We start from the raw sequence: 24701 nt of genomic DNA on the forward strand, positions 1-24701 counted from the left end.
GTACAAGAGTAGGGAAATTTGGTAATAGAACAAACTTAAAGGCTTTGTATTTGAATGCACGAAGCAGTTGGAATAAAATTAAATAAGTTAACAGCACAAATAGAGACGCATGGGTATGATTTAATGGCGATTACTGAGAAGTGGTGGCAGGGAAACCAGGTTTGGGAATTGAATATCCAAGGGTACTCAGTATTTTGGAAGGATAGGCAGGAAGGAAAAGGAGGTAGTGTAGCTTTGTTAGTAAAGGAAGAGATCAGTGCTATAATGAGAAACGATATAAGCACGGGAAATCAAGACGTAGAATCAGTCTGGGTAGAATTAAGAAATAGCAAGGGAAAGTAGTCCCTGGTGGGAGTAATCTATAGGTCCCCAAACAGTAGCTCCACAGTAGGGCACAGTATAAACCAGGAAATACTGGGGGCTTGCAAGAAATGTACGGCTATAATCACCTGTGATTTTAATACGCATATAGACTGGATTAATCAAAGCCTCAAGGAAAAGTTCACTAAATGTATCAGAGATTGTTTTTTGGAACAATATGTTGTGGAACCAACCAGGGAGCAGGCTATTCTAGATTTGGAATTGTGTAATGAGGTGGGATTAATGAATGATGGATCCTCGAGGGAAGAGTGATCATAGCATGCTACAATTTCAAATTCAGTTTGAGGGCGAGAAACTGGAATCCCACACTAGCGTTCTGGAGTTAAACAAAGGCATGAGGACAGATTTGGCCCTAGTGGACTGGGCAGGAAGACTAAAAGGTAGGACAGTTGATGAGCAATGGCAGATGTTTGAGATATTCAATTCCTCCCAACTAAAATATATTCCACAGAGGAAGAAAGATCCTAAGAGGGGGGAAAAAATATCCATGGTTAAGCAAGGAAGTTAAAGATAACAAAGACAAAAACTAAGGTGTACCATATTGCAAAGGCCAGTGGCAGGCTAGAAGATTGGGAAACTTTTAAAGATCAACAAAAGTGTTACTAAAAAAAGTAATAAAAAGAGCAAAGGTAAATTAAGAAAACTAGTGCAAAATATAAAAACAGATAGCAAAAGCTTGTATAAGTATATAAAAAGTGTAGCTAAAGTGAATGTTGGTCCCTTGGAGGATGAGACTGGGGAGTTAATAGTGGGAAACACAGAAATGGCGGAGACACTAAATCAGTATTTTGCCTCAATTTTCACAGTGGAGGACAATAGTACCATCCCAATAGTAACAGGTAATGCAGAGGTTATTTAGAAAGGGAGGAACTTGGAACAATCACTAGGGAAAAAGTACTGAGCAAACTAGGGCACACAGTGGCGCAGTGGTTAGCACTGCAGCCTCACAGCTCCAGGGACCCAGGTTCGATTCTGGGTACTGCCTGTGCGGAGTTTGCAAGTTCTCCCTGTGTCTGCGTGGGTTTCTGCCGGGTGCTCCGGTTTCCTCTCACAGCCAAAGACTTGCAGGTTGATAGGTAAATTGGCCATTGTAAATTGCCCCTAGTGTAGGTAGGTGATAGGGAATATGGGATTACTGCAGGGTTAGTATAAATGGTTGGTTGTTGGTCGGCACTGACTCGGTGGGCCGAAGGGCCTGTTTCAGTGCTGTATCTCTAAATAAATAAATTGGGATTGAAGGCAGACAAGTCCCCCAGGGCCTGATGGCCTACATTCTAGGGTTTTAAAGGAAGTGGCAGCGGACATAGTGGATCCATTGGTTATAATATTCCAAAATTCCCTGGATGCGGGAAAGGTTCCAGTGGATTGGAAAAAAGCTAATATAACAGCTTTATTCAAAAAGGGAAGGAGGCAGAAAGTAGGAACTTAGAATCCATTATTAAGGAAGTAATAACAGGACATTTAGAAAGTCAAATCGCAATCCAGAGTCAGCATGGTTTTATAAAGGGTAAATTGTGTTTGACTAATTTTCTAGAGTTCTTCGAAGCTATAACTAGCAAAGTGGATAATGGGGATCCTGTAGATGTAGTATACCTGGACTTCCAGAAGGCATTTGATAAGGTGCCGCACAAAAGGTTAATACACAAGGTAAGATCACACGGGGGTTAGGGGCAATTTATTAGCTTGGATAGAGATTTGGCTAACCAACAGAAAAGAGAGTCAGAATAAATGGGCCCTTTTCCAGTTGGCAAGGTGTAACTAGTGGGGGGCCACAGGGTTCGGTCCTCGGGCCCCAACTATTTACAATCTATATTAATGACTTGGATGCAGGGATAGAGGGTACTATAGACAAATTTGCAGATGACATTAAAATAGGTGGGCTAGTAAGTTGCAATAAATAAATAAGAAATTTACAAATGGATATGGATAGGTTAGGTGAATGGGCCAAAATTTGACAGATGGAGTTTAACGTGGATAAGTGTGTCGGAAGAATAGAAAGGCAGATTATCTAAAGGGAGAGAAACTTCAGAATGCTTTAGTGCAGAGAGATCTGGGTGTACTTGTGCATGAATTGCAGAAAACTAGTAATGCAGGTGCAGCAGGTAATAAGGAAGGCAAATGGAATTTTGGCATTTATTGCTAAAGGAATAGAATATAAAAGTAGGGAAGTGTTGCTGCAACTGTACAAGGCATTAGTAAGACCAGACCTGGAGTATTGCGTACAGTTTTGGTCCCCTTGAGGAGGGATGTAGTTGCAATGGAGGCAGTTCAGAGGAGGTTCACTAGATTGATTCCAGAGATGAGGGGTTTGTCTTATGGAGAGAGATTGAGCAGTTTAGGCCTTTACTCTCTAGAGTTTAGAAGAATGAGAGGAAATCTAATTGAGGTATATATGATGATTAAGGGGATTGACAAAGTAGACGTAGATAAGATGTATCTAGAACGAGACGTCATAGTTTTAGGATAAGGGGTAGCAGATTTAAAACAGAGATGAGGAGAAATTTCTTCTCTCAAAGGGTCGTGAGTCTGTGGAATTCACTACCACAGAGTGCAGTGGATGCCGGGACACTGAGTAAATTTGAGGAGACAGACAGATTTTTAATTAGTAATGGGTTGAAGGGTTATGGAGAATGGGCAGGAAAGTGGAGTTGAGGCCCAGATGAGATCAGCCATGGTCGTATTGAATAGCGGAGCAGGCTCAAGGGGCTGAATTGCCTACTCCTGCTCCTAGTTCTTATGTTCTTATATGCATTGCTTTCAGGATTCTGAGTGTTCCACCTGACTATGGCGGCTTATAGACATTTTCCTGAGTTTTATGTTGACCTCTATGGGTTTTACCCATTCAGCTTTGCCAATTTAACCTTTCTCTTGGCTGTATCATTGCCAACCTGGTATTTATTATGTCCTCAAATTTCGATCCATTGTAAACAGCCCGTTAAACAGAGAATCAGAAATTGACTGCATCTACTACCTCATAACTGCTCTCCAGGTGTAGGTAACTATATGCAACTCAAGAACATATGACCTATTCTTGTTCCTTCAGCCCCTCAACTCTGTTCCACCATTCAATTAAATAATGGCTGATCTGTACTTCAACTGAATCTCCCCCGCCTTGGGTCCACATCCCTTAATAAAAAATCTCTCAGTTTTGAAATTGTCAACTGACCAAGCCTCAACAGATTTCTGAGGGAAGTGTTTCAGATTTTCACTACTGTGTGAAGTGGTTCCTGACATTGCTCAACAGCCTAATTCTAATTTTAAGGTTATGCCCCCTTGTTCTGGACTCCCTTACCAGGAACAAAAGATTACCTCTGTCAACCATATCAAAACCTTTGATTGTCTTAAACATCTCAATTAGATTATCCCCAAACAAATCTTGAACAAATTCATATTCTTATTATATTTCAATGTCTTCATTTGTTAGTTATATCCAATTTCACTAATTCAGCTACAGCTGACACATATGTACCAATACCCCAATAGATTTTATGACTGTTTCAAAGCACTTGGCCTCCTGTGGGGAAAGACGACATGACAAGAGTGCTCTTTGCATTATGTTAGTTTCTTCTACAGTGTGGTTCTCCATTAAGCTTACTTCCTAGATATCTTCCAGAAAGCAAGTATTAGTACGGACAAACTAGGTATGGGAGTGTTTATTGTACTGGACTCGCAACCTAAAAGATAACATTTCAAATACTGAAATTGCAAGATGTGGAATTTAATTCAATAGATGTGATAATTTTCAGGTCAGCACCAGCAAAACAACAACTATCAGAAAACCAAACTGGTTCACTCATGCCCTTCAGGTAAGAGTCCAGTCACCAATACCTAGTTTGTCTTATACGTGACTCCAGGCCTACTACATGTGGTTGGCGTTGAATACTGGCCGACCTAGCCAATTGCTAATGCAACCAGAGATGGGCAGCAAAATGCAGAAGTTATATTTTGTACATTACGTGCTTGCAATAACACCTTAAATATCACTGTGCATTCACTATGATATACATTGAAAGTTCCAGGTTTTGTCCCTTGGTTCTCCAACTGATGTTTTTCATACTGCTAGATTCATTGGTACAATTTCCAGCTCACTAGATTTATAAAGCAGGCTTGGCACATCTAATGTATTGTCAAAGCTATTTAATTAATATGATTGAATTGTTGGGGGGGCAGAGGAAATTGAGAGGAGCGAGAGAAACCTTTTTCTAAAAAGCTTTAATTCTCTACCTCTAAAGTAGGTGCATTCAAAATTAGAGGACAAAAAGTCAAATGTAAAACTTTTATTCAAACTTAACTTCAACGGCAAAAAACATTTCCCAGAGCTAATAGGTTTCCCTGAACAATATTAAAGAGCGAAGTTTACAATCCTAACTTTAAAAGGAGATTTGACATTTACCTGTATTCCTAATGATGTAATCTAAGATCACCAATCTCTCAAACTGAGACTGAAGCTGCTTGCGAGTGTTTTCTGGCAATGGGTCGGTTTCAAACTTTCGAAGCCAGTAGTCTGCTTCCTTGTAACTTTCTACAAACAGTTGAAAGGAACCAACCTATAGAAGTAGGATACAGGCTGAGGTCTGTATAGACTATTTAAATTTAATTTTTTTTTTGCGTTTATGTCTCCTAGTCTGGGTTCACAACAGAAACAGCTATAGCAGAGAGCCAATTACATTGTTGCACATAGGATAATAAAGAATCATCTGGTAGCAGATTGCTGCAATGGCTTAGTCCTAAATTAATGGGCCTCATGCATTAATAATCAGCATCAACAGTCCCAAGCATTCAAAACCATATTAAACAAATATCTACTAAATCTGACTTATGTGTTCAATTTTCCAAAGCATTACTTATCAGATCAATTTATTTTTAAATTATGCATCCATATTTTTCAAGGACAGTCATTTAAAGTCAATTTTAATAGATTAATGAAATCTACCCTCAGGTCTGCTGACTATTTACTCTGTGCTCCTGGCAATTATGGATAGCTGTGTGACTATGATCTCATCTATTCTTGTACTTTTCTATATTTTAAAAGCTCTGTCACACTACACACACATGGGAACATTCTGCTGTCATAGTAACCTACTGAAATAAGTCATGGGATCTCAAAATTTCAGAAAAAAAAGTTAATGATTTAACAATAGCATCACACAAATTTTGGACACAACTATATTTGCTCCTTCTAAATTTGGTATTACCATATTGACAGTTGTATACATCAAAAGATAAAATAGGTAGGAACCATCAAAATGAAACCAAACTGTGACCTACATAACTCTGGAACAAACATTCCACACATTGAAAGCAACATCGCATACTTTCAAATTAGACTCCTTTATTTCTAAATAATTTACTGTATTTGTATACTCGAGCAAATCCCACAAATCAAAATGACCACAGAACCTCAGACTGCTATTACCTAAAAAGGATTTTGAAGATTAATACCTTTGGAGGCAGCCCAATCCTATGGAACCTGCGACCAACTTTCGGCACTTTTTCGAGAGCATATTTTTTCCCTCTGGATTTTGCACGATCTATTGCACTATAGTTGAATGTTTCACTTGCAAGCCAAACTACCTATGTTTAAAAAAACAGCTTATATAAAATGGACTTATTACTGAAGTACATTTTGGGAATAAAGCAGCATTCGGAATTCACTTCTTGGAATGGATACCTTGCAAAATCATTGAAAAAGCTTAACATTTTATACTAATAACAGGATCTTACAGATCTCTTTACAACTTGATACTTTAAAAAAACACTTGCACCTGGCAATAGAATGGTATGACATCAAAATGTTTGTATTACAGAGCTCAACACTGGAGCCATCTGCTGGCAATAATGAACAACTTAGATTTATATAGTGTCTTAACATTGAAATGGGCATAGAACTAAAGAGAAATAGATCAGGAATGGGGCGAATCAAAGCCCTATTCGAAAGCATGGGCTTTGAGAAGATTTAAGTTAAGAAATGGAACGAGGATTGGAGGGCTTTTAGAAGGTGGGACTAATTTATTTAAAAACTGCCACAATTTGGCATGAATCTGCATTAAAACTGAGAGTCCGAGATTATTCAGACAGCACAAAAGGGCGCTTCTTTTAATGTGGCCATTCTGAGACTTGCCGTCCTCATGATCAAAAATGTGAAAATTTGCACCACCTCAATGAGCACTTCACCAGCAAAATTAAGCTAGACAAACAGGTGATATCATTGTCTTACTGTAACAGAGTTCAGAAATAAGTTATATAGTGGATACACAATCGAGAAGTTTAATTAGTCTACAACATAGACTAACTTGGATCTACAAAAATACATTGCATCATTGCACTGATTTAGAATATTTTACCAAGTATTAAAATTAATCTGTTCATTTTGTAAAGTATTGCATTTGAATAATGGCATTTGTTTAAACTTCACTTAAAGGCACTATCATGCAGTATGATTTTAACTGAGGCAATTTGCAAGCACAATGGAATTCCAATATACTATAAATAGATGGCAGCCTTTAGGATTATATGCTTTTCACTTCTGGCAATGGAAGTGGTTGGGGGCGGTGGGGGGCGGGAAGTCCTCTTTACTTTGGGGATGAAGGGAAATAAGCAATGAGAAAAAAAGTCACTCAGGGTAAGTTGCACATCATTCCCTTGGCAATTATTTTCCAAAATCAAATTTTTTTTTTAATACTCAAATGCAAGGAAAATCTGTGCCTGGGGGAGTGGGGGGGAGGGGTCAATATTACCTTAGAACAATACTTCCTTAAACGGAAACGTCTGCAAAATCCTGGAGTGCCCATATAACCAAGGAAGAATTATAAGAGTGAGCCCCTTTACAGGTCAATCACACCATTAACAATGCCATGCTCATACATTTATAGAAAACCCTGCACCCAAGTTTATCAATTTTTTTTTCTCAAGCGTAACTAAACTTGCAACAAAAAGCAAGATATCAGAAAGAGGAGATCCAAAAGGGCATAAATAATTATATACAAAACTGGTCCGACTTACAAAAAAAAATCAGCGTGCGTTGACAAGCAGGAGAGTTTCTAAAGAATGAAGCAGCCTCTAGAAGATACAATTTTTTTATTTCAGTGATCGCCAAAAAACATACAGTATCATACCTTAGTTTTCGGTACAACTCCCAGTCCCAGTTTTTCATCTACAAGGTAAGCACCAGCTTCTGACAAGTAACCTTGATTAGGTATGAGACAACCACGGCCAAAGCAGCACGGACAGCAGATCTTGTGGAAAAATTTGGTCCATTTTGGATTTAACTGCCCATAGGGCTCTTCTGTTTTTGGTTTGAACACTCCAATTATTTTCTGGGGAAAAATAATTAATACATCTTTATTTCAAATATAACCCCTCATATGGCAAGCTGAAATTATGCATTCAGTATTTAAAAATAAAAGCATGAGCAACAATTACAAGATATATCAAAAACAGAAGGGCATGGAGTGCTGTAAATTTGCAGACGGCAAATTGCATTTTTTTAAACAAATATTTCCTGGTGAAAATCCCATGAAGGTCCAAAGCGAAGCTGAATATTTACAAATGGAGTGAAAATTGTTCTTGAATGCTCCCATTCGCAAAGAACTCAAAGGATATCAGAAAATAATTATTTAACTGCAACAAGATCCAGAAAGAGGTGACTAAAATGATCCAATCTTAGAGTTCTAAAATAAAAGCAATACACTGCGGATGTTGGAAATCTGAAATCAAAACAAAATGCTGGAAATACTCAGCAGGTCTGGCAGCATCAGTGGAGGAAGAAGCAGAGTTAACGTTTCAGGTCTGTTACCTTTCATCAGAACTGCCAGTTGTGTCACCAAAATCCATTATAAGTGCAAAGATTTTTGCAGCAAATGGCAGTAGAGACCGCAATTAAAATTAGCTAGCTCCCAGTGACCTACCTGCTAGGATGAAGATTTTCAACTAGATTTCTTTGAACCTCATTATTTCTGAAAACTTGTGGCTTCACTCAGTTCAATGGATTTTGTAGGGTCCCAGCATCCATCTGATTCAACCAGCACTACACTGGGTTTGGTGAGTTTGTTCTGATTAGGCTGACTTAGCTATCGTATCACTGTTACACATAGCCAGAAGTGTTTACTGGGTCACTGTTACATTTGAAAATGGAATAAAATGGCTGTGCCCACGGAATACACTGGAAGGAATGTATGACAAAGCTAGAGAACCATCGAGTTCATACATTGAAAGAATGGGCATGTTCTTTAGAGCTAATAATATATTAGAACTCGAAGGTGAAAGTGAAGAGGCCCAGACTCAATAAGGTGCTGAGTGCAAGAAGGCAATTTTGCTAATAGAATTTTTGGTAACATATGGCACACTAACTAATCTTCTTGGTCCCAACAAGGCAAAAGATGTGCTATTCAAAATTATCACTACGTTAGATGAACATTTTAATCCTAAACCACCAGAGATTGCAGAGAGCTACAAATTTAGAACCAGAAACCAGAGAAGTAGCAAAACAGTTGGCAAGTACACTGTAGCACTTAAGAATTTATCACTACATTACAACTTTGGTACATTCATAGACTGTGCATTACAACACAGATTCATGTGTGGACTGGTGGATGAAAGAATCCAGTCAAAGTTAATAAACACAAAATCTTACATTTGAGTTAGTGTGTAAGATTGCTTCTACCATGGAGATGGCATCAAAAAATGCTGAGGAATTTCGTCCTATGCCAGTGACCAGTACAGCTGCTGTCCACTATTAGATGGCTTAAGCCAATCCTGAAGTGGAACGATCTAGTCAGAAGAGTGCTAGTGATAGCAGTTTAGTATCTTATCGCTGTAAGGGCAACAACACGTGAAAAGCATGTCAGCGCAGAAATGCGAAATGCTTTAATTACAAAAAGATTGGCCGTATTGCAATCACTTGCTGAGCGAAGGCCAAAACAGAAAAGGGAACTCATTGCAGTGGTACTGGAAAGCAGTGGTGCAAAGGTGGAGTTCACAATCTAAAAGTGAATCCAGAGTGCCTAAGGGAAGAGGAACTAGGACTGTACAGCATTTATACTGCTAGCAATCACTCAAATGACGAGACTTTTGTACAACAGTGCTGGTAAACCAACAGTACATCAAAATGCGCATCAATACAGCTGCAGATTGCTCCATTATGAGTAGAGACATGTATGAGAGCAAATTCAGTGACATACCTCAGTACAGTTCAGCTGAAAACCTACTCTAGTGGTGTTAAAAACAGGAGGACAAATGGAGTACAATATCCAATACAAGGGCATGTCCAAGTTACCCACTGTCAACAAACCAACGTTAATGAGCAAAAACTAGCTTCATAAGTAGAAGTTAGACTGGAAGAACATTTTACAAATTGAGATGAACAAGAAGCTTGATCCAATATTTAACAGTTACAGGAACATTTTTGAGGATAGCTATGAAGGTATAATTTGTGTGAAGGCGCACATCCGAATTAGGTCTGAAGCAAAACTAATATATTGCAAGGCTAGGCCAGTTCCTTAAGCTCTCAAAACCCAGATTCAAGAGGAACTGAAAGAACTAGAGAGGAAGAGTGAGCTAGTGAAAACTGACCAGTGATTGGGCAACCCCAAATGTAGTAGTGCCCAAGTTAAACAAAACCATAAATCTAAGAGGGACTATAAAGTCACAATCACCCAGGCATTGAATGATGAGCAGTATCCACTACTGGGCTCAGCATTTGTATGTGGAGTTAGCAGGATCCAAGTTATTCATGAAGTTGGATTTTTCCTTTGCTTATGCACAGCTCAACGCGGATCGAGTCAATAGTATCGTTCGATAAAGACAAGTGGGGTTATGCTCCTACAAGAGGCTGCCCTACAGTGTGACGTCTTATCCATTGTAGCTTCGAAGATTTTGCAAGGAGTACCACATTGCTTGTATAATCAGGATGATGTGTGGATCGTGACTGCGACAAAGGAAGAGAATCTTCAAGTTTGAATGAAGTGTTAAAAAGGCTCAATGATCACAATGTGAATTTGAAAAAAGTGCCATGTATTTGTGCCATCTGAGGTAGCGTACCTTGGCTTGAAAATGAAAAAGGACGACAGCCAGCGAAAGAGAAGGTAAAGACAATAGTCAAAGCCCCAAACCCAAAAAATGTGTCTGAACTTGGATCTTTTCTAGCCACAGTCCAAATACTACTTGCAATTTCTGCCTGAGCTTGCACGGTCTTAGCTCCACTACACAAGTTGTTGAAGCAAGATGTGAAATGGGAACAATCTAAAGCTCATTATGCATGTAAGAGAAGCTTGACCAGTCATGCACTACTCGTTCATTACAACACAAATCACGACCTGAAGCTAGCAGGTCACTTCAAACTAAGGAGTTGGAGTCGTGATCAGTCGTGGATGATGGTCAAGAGAAGCCCATAGCATTTGTGTCACACACCCTGACAAAGAGTGAATGAAACTACGAGCAGGTAGAAAATGAAGCGCTTGGAATCATCTTAATCAAAAAGTTGCCAGTTTTTGATGGGTAGAAACCTTACGCTACTGATCATAAACCCCTAGTAGCTATTCTAGGTCCAAAGTCTGCAATACCGACAAATGTAGCGTCAAGGATGCAGCAGTGGTCTGCACTACTTTCACAGTATGACTACAACATTGAATACTATGGGTCACATGATGAAGTGCATTTGATGAAGTGCCACACAACAGACTTCTGAGCAAAGTTATAGCTCATAGAACAAAAAGGGGCAGTAGCTACATGGATACAAAATTGACTGAGTGGCAGGAAACAGTAATGATTAACAGATGTTTTCCGGACTGGAGAAAGGTTCGTACTGGAGTTCCCCAAGGGTTGGTGTTATGACCCTTGCTGTTCCCGATCCCACGAACGAATAATAAAAAAAAAAACTTGGTGTACAGAGCACAATTTGAAAGTTTGCGGGTGATACGAAACTTGGAAATATAGCATCTGTGAGGAGGACAGTGATAAGCTTCAAAAGGACATAGAAATGCTGGAGTGGGTGGACAAGTGGCAGATGAATTTTAGTACAGGAAAGTATGAAGTGATTCATTTTTGTAGAGAGAATGTGGAGACACAATTTAAAATAAAGGGTGCAATTCTAAAGGCTGTCCAGGAGCAGAGGGACGTGGGTGTAATATCTGCATAAATCATTGAAGGTGGCAGGCCAAGTTGAGAGAGTGGTCAATAAAGCATACAACATCCTAGGCTTCATTAATTGGGGCATAGATTACAAAAGCAAGCAATTTATGTTAAACTTGTACAGAACACTGGTTCAGCCTCAACTGGAGTATTGTGTCCAGTTCTGGGCACCACACTTTAGCAAAGACGTGAAGGCATTGGACAGAGTGCAGGAAAGTGTCACGAGAATGGTTCCAGGGATGAGGAATTTCAGTTGCGTGGATAGATTAGAGAAGTTGGGACTGTTTTCCTTGAAGAGAAGGTTGGGAGGAGATTTGATAGAGGTGTTCGAAATCAAGAGGGGTCTGGACAGATATGGAAAAACTGTTGCCAATGGTGGAAAGCTCGAGAACAAGAGGTAGCAGATTTAGGGTAATTGGCAAAAGAAGCAATGATGACATGAGGAAAAACCTTTCATGCGAGTCGTTAGGATCTGGAGTGCCTGACAGTGTGGTGGAGGCAGGTTCAATCGAGGCATTCAAGAGACAATTGGATCGTTATCTGAAAAGGAAGAATGTGCAGGGCTATGGGGAGAAGGCAGGGGAGTGGCATTAGTTAAACTGCTCTTTCAGAGAGCCAGCACAGACATAATGGGCTGAATGGCCTCCTGGGCTGTAACAAAACTGTGATTCAAAGGGGTATGTTGTAGCTGACGCTGTTGCTACAGGAAGACTTGGCAGCAAGATTCTGGCAGAATTTCATAATGAACACACGGGTACAGTTAGCACAAAATCCATAGCCAGAAGTTTTGTTTATTGGCCTGACGAGACAGTGATCTGGAATCATTGCTGTGAAATGTAATGTTAAAACTGGAGTCAACAAAAACTCCTTTATAACCATGGTCATGGGTGACTCGCCCATTTCAAAGAGTCTCTGCAGATCATGTGACCCCAGCAAGGGATGATTCAAAACTTGTGCATGCCCTACTTAACGGGCTTTTGCCAGAGTGTGAACCAGTTCAGACTTTGGTGTCTGAAATACCAGTTCAGAAAAAGAAATGATCTTCTGTAAGTCCTAAATTGAAACCAGACAGTCCAAACCTGACTCTCCACCAAAACCTAAGAGATCAGGCAGACTTTGTAAATCAGTTGTTAGACTCAATTTATAGTTATTGTTTTAAAAAGTTGCTATATTGCCAAGTGTGCATATTCTCAAAGGTTTTTGTTTTTGAAGTTATATAGTGTACCTGCACATTGTTTATCAATTGTTTTTTTTAAAAAGGGGAAAGCAGTGTAAGGTATTCCTTTGTTCAGAGCATGCCCAGTGCATGATGACATTTAACAGGTGATCTGGCCTTCTTGATGAGTCTTTCTTTACAAGTTCCTCCCAATATACAATATCGAGCTTCAGTATTTCTTCGTTATCAAGAGGCGCTTAAAATAGCCAGTCAATAAATTATGTACTAATTCACACTATTTTCCTTCCAAACTAAATTAATTAGGTATCGGCAGAAATGATGTGATACCAGCTAGCATCAGAGAACTAAACTAAATTAATTAATTTAGTTCTCTGATGCTAGCTGGTATCACATCATTTCTGCCGATACCCATCTGCTTTCCACTTAAGTACTTAAAGGCCATTCCACTTCTCTCTCATGCATTTTCCCCCCTTCCCTTTGTTCCATTTTAAATGATGTTCAGCATTAATTTCTGTGCTCTGGTTCACACTAAATTAATAAAGATGAAATTAATGGCTCAAACGGAAGAACAGAGGACTTAGGAGCAGGAGTAGGCCATTCAGCCCATGAGCCTGCTCCGCCACTCAATAAGATCATGGCTGATCTGATTGTGGTCTCAACTCCACTTTCCTGTCAGTCCCCTACAACCCTCGACTCCCTTGTCTATCAAAAATCTAACTCACTCAGCCTTGAATAAGTTCAATGACTCGGCCTCCACTGCTTTCTGGGGAAGAGAATTCCACAGATTAACGACCCTTTGAGAAAAACATTCTATTAGCCTTCCTAATCACTTGCTGTACCTGCATACAAACTTTTTGTGATTCATGTACCAGGACACCCAGATCCCTCTGTACCACTGAGTTCTGCATCCCCTCTCCATTTAGATCGTATACACCATGTTCCAAAGCAATTTGCCAGTTAGCTCCCTAACTCCCAATTACAGAAACCACCCCATCAATATTACTGGTTAGTTTATTCATAGCCAGATCAACTTTTTTGTTCACATATGAATTTTTAAATCTGTCTGTAACCTTTATTCAGGCCACTACCATTTCCAGCAGTTGGGGTCAATCCATAAAGGGAAGTTGTAGTAAAATTGGCTTGGACATCAGTAGTCCCAAATGGTCTGATGCCTTCCAGGTACCACAGCAGAAGTGATAACAGACCAGATAAAGAAAATTCTGAGAAGTAAAGGTGAGCATACTGAAGTCACGATTCATGCTGGAATCAATGCCATAGTGAAGAGCAGGATAGAGGTCTTGCCGAGTTACAGTCAGGTGTTAAATTAAAAGGACAGTATCTCAAAGATAGCAATCCCAAGATTACTCTACTGCTCTCCATTAAGCCAGGTAGTGAGAAGCAGTTTGTTCAAAAAGGTACAAGTGAGGGAAATTTAACATTTGAGCATAGGAACCAAGTTTGGGCAACAGAAAGTGATAGACTGTCTAGACTTTATCTACACCTGTTTTGATTTAATATCCTTTCAGAAGGGTAAACCTCACCGTCTTGCATTCCCTCCCTAAACTCAGCCTCTCTCCTTCAAAACCCTTAAAAATCTGTGGCCAATTTTTGGTCACTCATAATATTTGCCTCTGATTGAACAATTTTTTGATCACACTTACATGTAGTGCCTTGGGATGCTAAAGGCACTATCTAAAAATTAAAGCGTGTAGGGAGAAATAACATTAAAATAAATGTAAGACAGCAATAGTGGTGATAATTTAAATAAACTGGGGAGGAAGTTAATAATAAAGATGTCGTGTTAATATCTGAAAGGGTTCTGACACATCAACATGAACTTTGTTGACGCTTGGGATTTTAAAGTTCAAGGTTTAATTGGGGGAAAAAGTCCATTAAATAAAAAGCTGTTGACAAATCAATTAGTGCGAAAAGGGAGAAGCAACAATGAATCAGGTTTGCACCCTCTTTTTGCCACAGGAACAGTTATAGCATGTGAGAGGCTATAGTGCTGCAAGATCAGTGAGGCAGGTCGGCTGACCAGCAGGCAAGAGTAAAACCAGCTAAAAGGCCAACAGCTAATGGCAGAATGGACCAAATTACAGGGGTAGCCACTTAAAACAAGGGAAAAGCACAGCAATGCTATTAAAACAGAAGTAGTTGGCAAGTCTGCTGAAATTTCTTTTGCTTTTGAGAGGCTATTGTCCACTTCCTTATCTACGGTGGCAAACGAGATGACACTCCCCAAATAAGTAAATTGCTCGACGGCATTCAGCTTGGTTCCCTTGATGACAATACTTGGTGGTCTATATTCTTCTTGGGTTGCAGGCTGGTGCAGGACTTCAGTTTTCTTTAAACTGATTTTAGTCCTAAGAGTTGTGCCGCCTCGTAAAAATGTTCTTTTATACGTTGCAGGTCTGACTGACTGTGGACCAGAAGAGCACAGTCATTGGCAAAAAGTTGTTCACATATGAGTTTTTCTCATGTCTGTCAGCCTGAAGACGCCCGAGGTTGAAAGGGCCTCCATCAGTCCGGAAGCGTACGTAAACTCCCTCCATAAGGTTTTCTGTTGCCTGCTACAGCATCATGCTGAAAAAGAATAGGGTTGGGACCAGCGCACATCGCTGCTTCACGCCATTGGAGATACAGAAGGGACTCGAGAGGGCGCTGTTTTGCTTGACTTGTCCATACTGATTCGGCAGACTGTAAAAACGCATGTGGAGCAACCACAGCCTCAGAGCACAGACCAAACTCAGTGCACAAAGCCACACTCCTCACCATCCTTCTGTATGGCGCCAAGTCATGGGTCCTATACCGCCTTCATGTATGCCTTCTAGAGCACTTTCATCAGTGCTGCCTCCGCATCATCCTCAAGATCCGCTGGCAGGACTGCATCACAAACAGTGAAGTCCTGGAAATAATCAACATCACCATCATCATCATCAAGGCCATCCCCCTGCAAAGCCAACTGCATTGGGTGGGCCACGTTGCCCGGATGGACGACAGTTGCCTGCCTAAGGTCATGTTGTATGGTGAGCTGACCATAGGTAAAAGGAACAGAGGGGTCGCATGCAAACATTTCAAGGACTCCCTGAAGAAGTCCCCCTCTATGTGCCACAACGACCATCACCGTGGGAAGTACAAACCATCGATCGTGATGCCTGGAGATGCTACATCAGGAAGGCTACAGACACCTTTGAGACTGAGGGAAGAACCAGCATGAAAGAGAAAAGGAGGACAGATCCAATTGCCCCCAGCAGTGACTACACCTTCACTTGCACCCACTGTGGGAGAATCTGACGGTCACGGATAGGCCTGACTAGACACCAGCGGGCCTGCAACCAACGACTACAACTTTCCCAAAATATTCATCCGAAGAAGTGCCAAGAAGTTGGCATGTGGAGCTGAACCCATGTGACTTGGCAAAAATAGGTGGAGAGGTAGTACACAAAAATTTCCAAATTAATACAATGAATTTCCCTTTACTTACGTTTAGCAAGATGTCTGCCAGTCAGAGAAATATACTGCTACTGCACCATCCATTAATGTTGACTAAGGGTTTGATTAATGGTTTTGCAACATGTGATGGCATAACCGTATGCTCACAGCACCATGTTCAATAATATTAGACCATCGACACTCCCTTGCCACTTTTATTATATTGGTTGACAGATATATTAGAGATGAAGTGTACAGTCAAATTTGTTGGGGCAGATAGGCCTACGATTTGCAGTTGCTTTGACAGGCATTGCTGTGACCAGTAGCTACTGCTTGTATGCTCAAACTCGGTAGCACGCATTCTTCTAACGAGTCATTTTGGAGCCATCAGCAGTACAAGTCTGGACAGAGAACTCCGTGACAGCAAGTCCTCACACAGGAAGTAAATGTTGCATTTCAAGGATCAGCTTGATACTGAGTATTAGTACAGGAAATGCATGTTTTTGACATTTCAAATGGATTAGTAAAAGTTTGCAATTCCTATATATCTAACTATTGTATAGAGTACTCTTTTTATCCAATTTATATTCAGAAATTTGTCTACTGATGTACAGACATCTGCTCTCAATATATGTTCATCTAATGAAGTGAAGGAGCTTGTGAGATAGCATACGACTCATCCAGTGGAATTATCAGTTTGACCTAGAGGTTTACATCCATATTGGACTGTCTCATAGGGAACTCTTTGAGCATTTACTCACTAACAAGATACTTGCCATACAGAACCTTAATGTGAATGATTATAGTAACCTAACAGCTTTGACAAAAATCTGGCTCATGGATGGTGATTCAGACTCTGCTATCCTCTCACCCCTTACTGGAGACCAAAACTAAATCGGAGTTATTTTCTGCTCTACCATCCTTAAACCCCTCTCTCTTCCTCTTACAGTGGGTAAAATGTTATGGAAACATTTATTAAAAATAAGAGGTAGGGAGGGAGGACACTTGCATTTATATAGTGTCTTTCACAATCCCAGGATGCCCCAAAGCGCTTTACAGCCAGTGAAGTACTTTTGAAGTGTAGTCACTGTTGGAATATAGGAAACATGGCAGTCAATTTGCATACAGCAAGCTCCCACAAACAGCAATGTGATAATGACCAGATAATTGTCTTTTTGATGTTGTTTATGGGATAAATATTGGCCAGGACACCAGGGATAACTCCCCTGCTTTTATTCAAAATAGTGCTGCGGAATCTTTTACAGGGCCTCGGTTTAAAGTCTCCTCTGAAAGATAGCATCTGAGCGCAGAACTACCCAAGTACTGCACTGGAATGTCAGCCTTGACTTTTGCACTTAAGTCCCGGAATGAGACTTGAACCCATAACCTTCTGATGCAGAGGGGAGAGTGCTATCAACTGAGCCATAGCTGATATCTATCTGGATAAAAGCTAAAATCATAAAAGCTAAAATAAACTGAAAATGCTGGAAATACTCAGCAGGTCTGGCAGCATCTGTGAACAGAGAAACAGAGTTAATGTTTCAAATCTGTAACCTTTTGTCAGAATTGGAAAAAGTTACAGATTTTACAGGTTTTAAGAAGGGGTGCACAAGGAAGAGACTTCACCCTCTTGAGATATAGTCAGAGTGTGAAGGTGGGAATTTAGATCACGTGGGAATTGGGTGCACAGGGGGAAAAAAGGTGCTCGTTTTTCAGCCTCCAGAAGCTGGAGATGACACAAGTTGCTTCCCAGCTTGAAGAGCTAAGGTGGTGAGTCTGCGGGTTCAGAGCATTCCAAAGAAAATTGACCTGTGATGTTACAGCAAAGAAGTTAATGACTGGTTGGTGAACCTTTTTGTATCTAAACTAAGGAATTTTAATTGGGGTTAGTACAACATTAATTGAAATAAGAAGTCTTCTGAAACTCAGGTAATTAGTAAGGTTTTATTTGTGGTAGTGAAGTTTACTAGGGATCAGTCTGTTGAACCTTTGTTGCACTCCCTTTATGGCAAGTATATCCTTCCTTAAGTGACACCAAAAATGTACATAATAGTCCAGGTGCGGTCTCACCAAGGCTCTGTACAATTGCAGCAGGACTACTTTACTCCTGTACTCAAATCCTCTTGCAATAAAGGCCAACAAACCATTTGCTTTCCTAATTGCTTGCTGCACCTTCATGTTAGCTTTCAGTGACTTATGAACAAGGACACGCAGGTCCCTTCGGACATCAACATTTCCAAATCTCTCACCATTTAAGAAATATTGTGCATTTCTGTTTTTCCTACCAAAATGTTTTAAGAAGGCAGCTCAACACCACTTTCAAGGGCAGTTAGGGCTGGGCAACAAATACTGACCTTGCCAACAACACTTATTACATGAACAAATAAAAACAATTATTTCAATGCTCTTCTGGCTGGCCTCCCAGTCAGTGTTCTGCAATTTTCAGCCTTACTGAGCTACATGGGGGACCAGTCCCCAAACACCTTATCCTTGTATTAAAATATCTTCACTGCTCCCCTATCGCCTGCTTTTTTCAGGCCTACAACCCACTAGGACTTTGGCAATAAGTAAGGAGATGTAGATGGTTAATGAAGATGAAGTGGTAGAGAATTTCATTGATTGCATCAGATGCAACAAGACCATATAAAATGATAAGTTCGACATAGTGATTTGAACAATGAAATTTTTGTGAAGGGAGAATCTGAATGAGCACAGAAGTCAGACAGGAAATTTAGGTGTAGGCTTAAATCACAAAGTACAAGGAGTAAACTCCATGCAGAGACTCATGGAGGAGATCTCAGTGAAGAAGTTACAAGGCTTGGTAGGGCTCTCGATAACAAGGATGCGAAATGTGGTGGAAGAGGGGTATAGAGAGGCAGGCCAAGGTGGTATTTGGTATTGCGGGGCATGTTGCCCCAACTGACGTGGGTACACGATGGAATGGGTTAAACAGCTTCAACAAGTGCGAGCAAGTTGCCAATCATGAATCAAGTATGCATCAAGATCAATCTGCATATACCAGAAAAATAGCAATTTGACACAAGGTACCACTTAAAAAAAATAGCATTCTATAGATTTGAGGGGGCAACATAAACTTTTTTAAAAATCTCAATATACACATTATGCAGCTCAATAACCAAATACCCAGGTTAAAGTCTAGTTACTGAATGTATAGTATTAGCATGAATTGAAAAGTACAATATATTGTAAGAGATATGCTTTGCAGAACTGCCAAAATGTTAACTTAATTTTCTATGTAAAGGGGAAACTAAAGGCAGCTGATGATATGACCACCCTTAAAACAGAATACTTTCAAGTTCATCCTTTCTTTACTGAAGTCTAATTTCCCCCTCTTGGCTTAGTAAGTGAAGGTGCACACAATAGATGTTTCACTTTTTTAAAAACACTAACGTCTGTAACTTATGGAAGCAATAAATGGGCTCACTAGGACATTTCTTCAAATGAAAATGTCAGCCATTTTTTAAAGTAATCACTTGCTATTACGTTTTTTTTTAAGAAAGGACATTTTGTAATATCTGTCAGCGAGTCTAAGAAAAAAATATACTTAGTACAAACCATGTTATAATATAGGTCATAATAGAATTTACTTGAAATGCCCAAAGTGGAAAGTTGCCCAGCTAAGTCGTGTCTACAAAAACCAGGACATATCCAATCCAGCCAATTATCACCTTATCAATCTACTCTTTGATTATAAGAGTGATGGAAGGGTTCGTCGACAGTGCTATCAAAAGCGGCACTTGCCAATAATCTGTGCACCTATGCTCATTTTGGGTTCTGCCAGGCCAGGGTTCCAGACTTCATTACACCTTAGTCAAACCATGGACAAAAAGAGCAGCAAGGCTAGATTGACTGCCCTTGACATCAAGGCAGCATTTGACAGAGTGTGGCAACAAAGAGCCCCAGCAAACTGGAGTCAATGGGAATCCAGGGAAAACTCTCCTGTGGTTGAAGTCACATCTAGCACAAAGTGGTTATTGAGGTCAATCATCACAGCCCCGAGACATCACTGCAGAAGATCTTCAGGGCAGTGTCCCTAGGCCCAAGCATCTTCATCTGCTTCATCAATGACCTTCCTTCCATTATATGGTCAGAAATGGGGATGTCGACTGATGATTCCATTCACAACTCCTCAATGAAGCAGGCCATACCTATATGCAGCAAGACTTGGACAATAGTCAGGTCAAGCAGGAAAATGGCAAGTAACATTAATGTCAAGTGCTAGTCAATGACCATCTTCAACGAGAGTGAAGTAACCATCTCCCCATGACATTCAATGGCATTACCATCGCGGAGTCCACCCACCAACATCCTGAGAGTCACCATTGACCAGCCACAAATACTCTGGCTACAAGAGCATGACAGAGGCTGGGTATTTTGCAGGGAGTTACTCATCTCCTGACTCTCCAAACCTTTTCACCAACTACAAGGCACAAGTCAGGAGTGTGATGGAATACTCTCCACTTTCCTGGATGAGATGAGTTCCAAGAACACTCAAGAAGCTCAATATTATCCAGGACAAAGCACTTTGCTTCCTCAGCACCCATCTCCCACCTTAAACATTCATTCCCTCCACCATATACAAGATGCACTGCAGCACAAGTTAAACAGAATTCTTTCCTTGACCCATACAACCATAGTCATTCCCAAAACAAGGAAAGATACTTTTGTTGGAAGAATCTGGTATCCTACTCTAACAATGACCATTGTATTAAAGAGCTTAACTGTATGTTACCAAGTTAAATACTTAAACCAAATGAAGTGAAATCAAATATAATTTGCAGTTACTCACAGGGTCAACCTAACTAAATAGTCTCCAAATCAACATTTGCACAAACCTTGGCAGTTAATTTTAAAAACCCAGAGAATTTGTACTAATTGCAATTTCTCCTACCGTTTCAATTTTGTATCCTGTATCATTGGTCTCAGCCCTTTCCAGAGGTTTTGCAGTTTCGAATACCTATTATATACCATTGCTAGTAAAATCTCAATTAGTACACATTTCAAAAGCCTAAAATCTCAGGAAAGGAAGTTACATAACAAGACTTAATATTCACATTTATTCCTACATTAAATTCAGAAAAAAAAATGACCCGCTCGAGATCAAATACAATCCAAGAGAAGCACTTTGGCCTTCATTAGTCTTGCTACACATGTTCTACTAAATGCAAGCTAAAATGGACCAAACAAGGTTCTGCAGATTTCACATTTTTAAGGTTGTCCTTTGGAAGTATTTTTCTAAATACAAAGTACCTATTACTCACACAAGAGTAGTTACTTAACCTAGTAAAAGGCAAAAAGAAATTGTACCTAGTGATTGCAAGAGAAAGTCAGGCATTTGTCTTTTTTTTTAAAATTGGGATAACTTGGCCTCTCTTCAGACAGAAGCCAGGGATTTATAAGCAACTACCAATTTATAAAATAAACTCCTCAGCAATTCACCTCAATATGACGAGATGATTTTCCTGCTGATAAAACTTGAGCAATGTTGTTGCAAGGACAGAACAAGTTAAATACAGATCATGACATCCGTTCACCAGACCACCCATGAAGAATTGGCTAGCAACTAGTTGGAATTTGTCTGTTCCTACATAACCTAGAAAGTTTTGAAGAGATTACAAAAATACAACCCACAGGGAGTGTTATGGAAAGAGGCAAAGTGGAAAGAAAATCTTTGCCCACTTATTGAGACATCTTTTCATATCCACAAATGAAGTCAATTGAAGAATGCCCACTGATCAAGTAACTGGCCTTGTATGAGAAAGTTAAAATATTTTGATTACCAATACAGATTAACTTTGAGCAAACATTTTGAATCTGATATTACAGGATAAAGCTTAGTATTTCTTAAATAGGTGTATTACATCTGAGGTTACTTGTTTAGTTTTGTATATCAGGCAGCAATAGAATATTGCAGCAATAGGGACAGCGTCTTGCATTTTGACCCTTGTAATTGCAGACTTCGCAAAAACATGTAATTATAGCAGAATGCCAATTGGATCTACTTTCAATTAATAACCCCAGCAAGATGAGTAATAGTTCCAACAAGTCACATTAGCAACCTTTGTATCTGTAGCTTGATGACAGAACTAAAACTATACACAAGACAAAATTAAGTATTTGCATTTTAGTACAAAGAAAAAAATACTGTGCCACATTTCACTACTTAGAAAGCTAACTAATGAAATACATCCTGTAAACTGTATGGGGGGGGGGGGGGGGGTGGAGAAGAGGAGAAAGAGAACTAGAAAGAAGTGTGAAAGCATGCATTCCCCCTTATGATTCACAGCAATTGTCTAAAAAGGTAAACCTATAAAAAATATTCTGGTCGGTGAACAGTAACCCAATGTTTCATATTTAGAAAAATGTGCTCATTGAGTGTATACTTTCCTAATTCTCAGTCGCAGAATCCTAATGTAGCACAACTTCCAGGTCTAATAATTGCTGTACAGTTGACATTCAGTGGCAGGTTGAGAACATCTGATAGCATTTGGAAAAACAAGTACATCACCAGTTTCATGCTACATATTAAAATTAAGTCACGTATGTATAATAGAGTACTCCCTGATCATGAACTGCTTTTAAATATCACCCATTTGTCAACTATTCACCAAACCTAGCCAACAAAAAAAAACAGTTCACACTGCCTTATTAACTATACACCTTCATAAAATATTGGCCTACAATACACAAGATCTCTATAGAATCATTACATTTAAAGTTTAGGTTTAGCTCAAAGTGGTTTCATGTTCAAACACCCTAAAGGATGAGAGTTTAGATTGTCGTACATATAATTAATGCACAATGATACAATGGTATTTAAAGCACTGACAATCTGAACAAATTCCTCATCCACACATTACATTAATATTCTCAAAACACTGAAAAATGACACATAGGAATTGCAAATTTTGAGGACCATTTCTTCCAAAAGATTTAAATCACTATTACATCCTCTGTGGCATTGCTCATGAGTCAAAGGATCCACCGCTTTTCCACAATAGGAAGCTTTTATGACATGTACAGAATATCACGGCCACTGATTCAGACTGAACAACTCAAATTCTATTAAATGGAATTCTGGGATTTTTACTCCTGTGTAGGGAAGTGAATTCGATCAGTCTACTTTAGGAAAACCGAAGGAGTTATCTATGTATTATGTTACTTCACCTAAACATTAATTTTTATGCTTTACCAGTTTAAAAAAAAAACATAGCAAGACGTACCAGTTGGAGTTAAAAACATTTAAGTACAGCAGAAAGTGAGGTTTAGCTGCAAGGAAGATGGTTCTGCCTATTGGCACCACTAAGCAATAGTGCTGGAGTTTGGTAGCACTGAGGTTGGGCGCTGTGAAGTTGGGAGGGTGTTAGAGTTTAGAACATTCAGATAGGACTCCTTTAATTAGTTACCACTGTAGAAGGGCAACTTGAGGTTTTCAGAGGTCAAGATGGAATACAGGGTATCTCCTTGGATTCATTATTCCAGTCAGAGGTTGGGAAGGAGTCAACGTCACTTCCCCACCCCCCACTGTCAAGGCTGCTCATGCATTCGGCCTATACCACGGGTTAGATAAATTATTCAAATTAGTTACAGAAAACAGAAGCATTTTGCTCCCGTGCTAACACTGAGAAACTTGATTCAGTACTGTCTTATGACAATTTCCACAGTACAAAATTCAGAATATAGTATAAGCAGCTCTTAAAACGAATTTGAAATAGCTTGTACATGCAAAGGAAAAATATTTTGATTTACATTTGTGGATCATTGTAAAAAAATATTCCAAACTAACACTGCATAAATATTTCAAACACTAAAGCCATTCTATGGCAGCATTATTCCACAAAGTAGTTAGATGACTTAACCAGATGAATCGATTTTCAGTTATACAGGTGAACCACATCTCGAACACTGAGCGCAGTTTTGGTCTCCTTATTTAAGGAAGGATGTAAATGCGTTGGAGGTGGTTCAAAGGAGGTTTACTAGATTGATACTGGAATGAGTGGGTTGTCTTATGAGAAAAGGTTGGACAGACTTGGGCTTGTTTTCACTGGAGTTTACAATAGTGAGGGGAGACTTGATTGAAGTATACAAGATCCTGAACAGTCTTGACAAGGTACATATGGAAAGGATGTTTCCTCTTGTGGGCGAGTCCACAACTAGGGGGCACAGTTTTAAAATTAGGGATCGGAGGAGAAATTTTTTTCTGAGGGCCAGACGATTTTGGAACTCTGCCTCAGAAGGTGGTGGCGACGGGATCATTGAATATTTTTAAGGCGGAGGTAGACAGATTCTTGTTAAGCAAGGGAATCAAAGGTTATTGGGGGTAGATGGGAGTGTGGAATTCGAGACACAAGCAGATCAGCCATGATCTTATTGAATGGAGGAGCAGGCTGCAGCGATTGAATGGCCTACTTCTGCTAATTCTTATGTTCGATTTTCTTTTGTAATAGCCAAGGGAGAAATGTTAACATGACCAACATTGGGAATTCCTGCTTCTTAATGGTGCCATAGTCCATAAATGCCTACTTGAAGATTTTTTCATCCCATCCAAAGGTGGCATCTT

General features: G+C 39.7%; 1 protein-coding gene across 2 annotated transcripts in view; it reads right to left on the bottom strand.

Moving 5' to 3' along the window:
• pi4k2b (phosphatidylinositol 4-kinase type 2 beta) overlaps positions 1 to 24701 on the bottom strand; it is a 50099-nt gene that overhangs the window by 19919 nt on the left and 5479 nt on the right. For both annotated transcript variants that reach the window (XR_010975521.1, XM_068037292.1), the window contains exons 2-4: positions 7497 to 7697; positions 5824 to 5955; positions 4775 to 4928 (exon numbers count right to left, since the gene is read on the bottom strand). Coding sequence is in view for 1 of the 2 variants with exons in the window: in XM_068037292.1 (XP_067893393.1) it covers positions 4775 to 4928; positions 5824 to 5955; positions 7497 to 7697 (487 nt within the window). In the remaining variant the exon portion in view is untranslated. The remainder of the gene's footprint in view (positions 1 to 4774; positions 4929 to 5823; positions 5956 to 7496; positions 7698 to 24701) is intronic.

The sequence above is a fragment of the Heterodontus francisci genome, chromosome 1 (assembly GCF_036365525.1).
Source record: "Heterodontus francisci isolate sHetFra1 chromosome 1, sHetFra1.hap1, whole genome shotgun sequence".
Lineage (NCBI taxonomy): Eukaryota > Metazoa > Chordata > Chondrichthyes > Heterodontiformes > Heterodontidae > Heterodontus > Heterodontus francisci.